Raw genomic sequence first — 3532 nt, 5'->3', positions numbered from 1 at the left:
ATATACCCATTTCCCCTTGCCCAATCATAGAAAAGTAGGGCTGGAAGAGACCTCAGGGGGTCATTTAGTCCGACCACCTGCTCCAAAGCGGGCTAACTTTTATCTAAACTATCTTATGCAAGTGTTTTTGTCTAACTTATTCTTAGATGTGCAATGCAGGTGTTTGTGTACAACTATTGGACACATTGCCCCAAAACACCTAGAACATCCTAACCTGCCACATTTAAAGCTAGGGGATGAACGCACAGTCTACAACATCCTGCCGCTGCAAAGATAAACGTAGTTTGTTAAAGTTATCTGTGTCTCGTATTATAAAAGGTGTGTTCTTTTCTGCTCTTTCCCCAGGTATTCACCCAGCTTTCTTTGCCCTACCATGTATTGCTGTACTCTCAATGATGTTAGCACTGGTTATGTATACAAATTTCCGAAGTACTACACAACAGAAGGATCTCGTAGAGGTATCTCTCTTTATTTTTGCTTTCAAGCTGGGCTAATTATTCCCATACCTTTTCATAAATTTCTACCATCCTCCTCCTCCTCCCTCCTAATTTTTTTTTTTCCTGTTGGCAAATTAGCCGCAAGCAGATGGTGATATTCTTGGCTACATTTGGTATTTGCAACTTATTCACTGAGTAGTTTCATCAAATCATTCTTGCCCTCTAGTTTGTTCCAAAGCAGTTTGTTTAATAAATGTAGTATAGCAAACTGAATTAAGTTACTGCCTACAAAACTCAAATACCATTTCTCTGTCTTTACTGGAAAAAGATAATTCCATCCTTGCCAATCTGACCTGGGAGAAAAATTTGCTTTCTTGATTACAAATCTGGCATTTGGTTTGACCCTAGTGCCAGTACCTGAAAGGACTGGTGGCCAAAAGTCCCACTCCTAGCTGTGGCTGACAGCCAATGCTTTGGGGGGCAGGAGGGGGCAGGGATACAAACTACTATATCATCCATGGAAGGGGGGCGGGAGAGGAAACCTTCCTGGCCCCTACAGGCAATCAACGGAAGCCTTGAGGCATGAACAACTGATTCTTGATAATTATGTAAGTTGTTGGATAGGAAAGAGGGATAATGGTGGATACAGGAGGATGAGCAAAGTGGTTCTACATGGTCACATAACTGCATTTTGTAACCTTCACTCACCCAGTCTCCTATCTTCTCCGTGTCGTCTTGTTTTCAGTTGTGCCATGTATATAACTGACCATGGGCTCCTATTCCCCAAGGATGTTTTTCCTGCACATTTGGAAAATAACCTACTACCAAAATACAAATATACTTATGAAGAGAGACTAATCATGGGACAGTGTCTCAGCTGGTATAAAATTAGAATAGCTTATCTGATGCCAGTGGCTAATTTTATACCAGCTGAAGATCCAACTCCCCTTTCTGGACTGATGGGGGTTTGATGGGGTGGTTGCTTTGTCAGTTTTGGTTTTTGTTGGGGGTTGTGTTTTCCATGTGATAAAACTACCCTAGCTTTGGAGGTGACTTCTTCTGTGCTGTTGTTTGCAGGTGGCGGATTTTGATTTTTCTCCTTTGTCTGACAAAAATTATTCGCCTTTTGATTTGGAACCGAGCTGTCTTCAAATGTGTTGCAGCTGCTGTTTCTCTTGGTCATCTCAAGAATACTGTGAGACACACAGGGAGAGCTATGGACTCCTTCACCCTCTATACAAGCCAGTCAAAACTTACACAGTGTGAAGAACACGGTCTCACTTGGGTTACACTGACTGCTGACTTTCACTTGTTCCCTTATGATGAATTAAATACCCAGAGCTGCATGGATGGTTTATTTTTGCTGGCATACTGGGAAATTAACTATTTCATTAGGCCTGGCATTAAAAGAGTACTTTGTTATATAATTTAAAAGGAAAGAACCAGAAATGCAATAAGAGGGGCTTTGTATCCTTAAATTATACAGGAGTCTACATTTTACAGGGCACTTCTAAATAATTTAAATGCAGCATTTTATTCTAATGAAAGATTATTTTATGTGCAGATGTTTGCCCAATCCACTTCATCTGTAATTTGTCTGACCCCACTGCTCTTTCAAAGAAGGCAATGCTTAAAACAAATGTGCCTCGTTTTCTTTTCCTTCATGTCTGCTGTGCATAGCCAAGCAATTGGACCAGTCAAAATGCTGCTTAATGCATGTTTGTACTAAAAAGAAAAAAAAAAAAAAAAAAAAGAAGCTGATTTATTCTCTGCCTTGGAAGCATTTGGCATCTAAAACATTTCACTGAGAACCAGACCCCTTAATTATATTGCTTCTGTAAAAGGACCTCAGTTTTAGCAAACTATGCTCCTTAGAGATGTAGCCACTGATGTTCCCCCAGTGGAAACAAATTGCAACAGATACTTGTAGTATAGGAATCCACAATATGGCTTGAATGGTTCCATTTTTCTGATGCTGCAGTATAGTATTATTGTATTCTAACCTGCAAGAGGTGGCATCTTTCAGGCAATAAAATACCCTTATTTTTTTTTTTTGCCTATTTTCCTTTTCTACATAGACAAATACCCAGCTTCTGATGACACTCTTCAAAACCAGAACAAACAGCAAGCCCAAATCATTGCTGGCTGTCACAGCCACTCAAAGCAGGGAGTGACATCCAAAGCTGCACAAATTCACTGCTCGGTGCAAACGGGTCATTACATTTGCCTACCGGCTACATTAACATTTCAAAACGCCTTGAACGATTTTTTGTTTTGTTTTATTTACAATCAAATTCTGTTTCATTACTTTTCCTTCTGTTAGGTAGTGACATTCTCTCACCTGCTGATTTCTGCTTATATTTTCCAACCATTTTGTCAAGCAATAAGTGTTTAGAATGGGGAAGATTTGCCACAGGTTTTAGGGAAGTCTGAGCCTCAGTGTCCCAGTGTACACAGAATGATGTCTAACTTGGGGTGTTCATTCATCATCTGAACTGGTGCTTACACAGTGATCTGGGATTATGCAAAGTAAGGAGGCTTAGCAGTGATTAATAACTCCAAGTTTTGTTAGCAAACACTTTCTAAGGTAGGACTCTTTTTAGAAAAAGAAAACCAAGAAAAAAGACATTGATGGGTATTTACAAGTGAACCTACTAATTAAGAGTGAGCATCTCCAGTTTCTGTTAGATGTGCTAATCTTATCTTCAGTCACAGTGAACAACTTGGTTCTGCTTACCAATGTAAAAAAAAAGCTCTTGTTCTTGAGACTTGCAGATTTACTGCTTATGCCTAAAATAATATCCAGTAGAAAGGTGGCCAAAAGGGACAGGACTAGTTCTGGGATGCCAGTACCTTCAACAAAGGGCACATGGTCCTGTGGAAAGTAGGCCTTTGATTCTATCACTGAGCCATTACACCCTGCACAGTGGGGCTTTAGCAGACCTCACTGCACTCTGCAGTTGCTACTTGAAGGGGAAATACAGCTCACAGTGATATGCGTGGAAGTCTGACACTCATTTGTCATGCTTGCGGTTTAAGGAGAAATCCTGGACCTGTCAACACAGGTGCAATGAGTTAGGGGAGTAGCTATAGAA

General features: G+C 40.4%; 1 protein-coding gene across 1 annotated transcript in view; it reads left to right on the top strand.

Annotated features, from left to right (window-relative positions):
• Positions 1-2801, top strand: part of TMEM130 (transmembrane protein 130) — a 17670-nt gene extending 14869 nt beyond the window's left edge. The window contains exons 7-8 of the mRNA XM_014523569.2: positions 346-458; positions 1515-2801. Of these exons, the coding sequence (XP_014379055.1) occupies positions 346-458; positions 1515-1703 (302 nt within the window). The 3' untranslated portion in view covers positions 1704-2801. The remainder of the gene's footprint in view (positions 1-345; positions 459-1514) is intronic.
• The last annotated feature ends 731 nt before the right edge of the window (positions 2802-3532 follow it).

This window comes from Alligator sinensis, unplaced genomic scaffold, assembly GCF_000455745.1.
Source record: "Alligator sinensis unplaced genomic scaffold, ASM45574v1 scaffold990_1, whole genome shotgun sequence".
Lineage (NCBI taxonomy): Eukaryota > Metazoa > Chordata > Crocodylia > Alligatoridae > Alligator > Alligator sinensis.
This window is presented reverse-complemented; position numbering and strand designations above follow the sequence as displayed.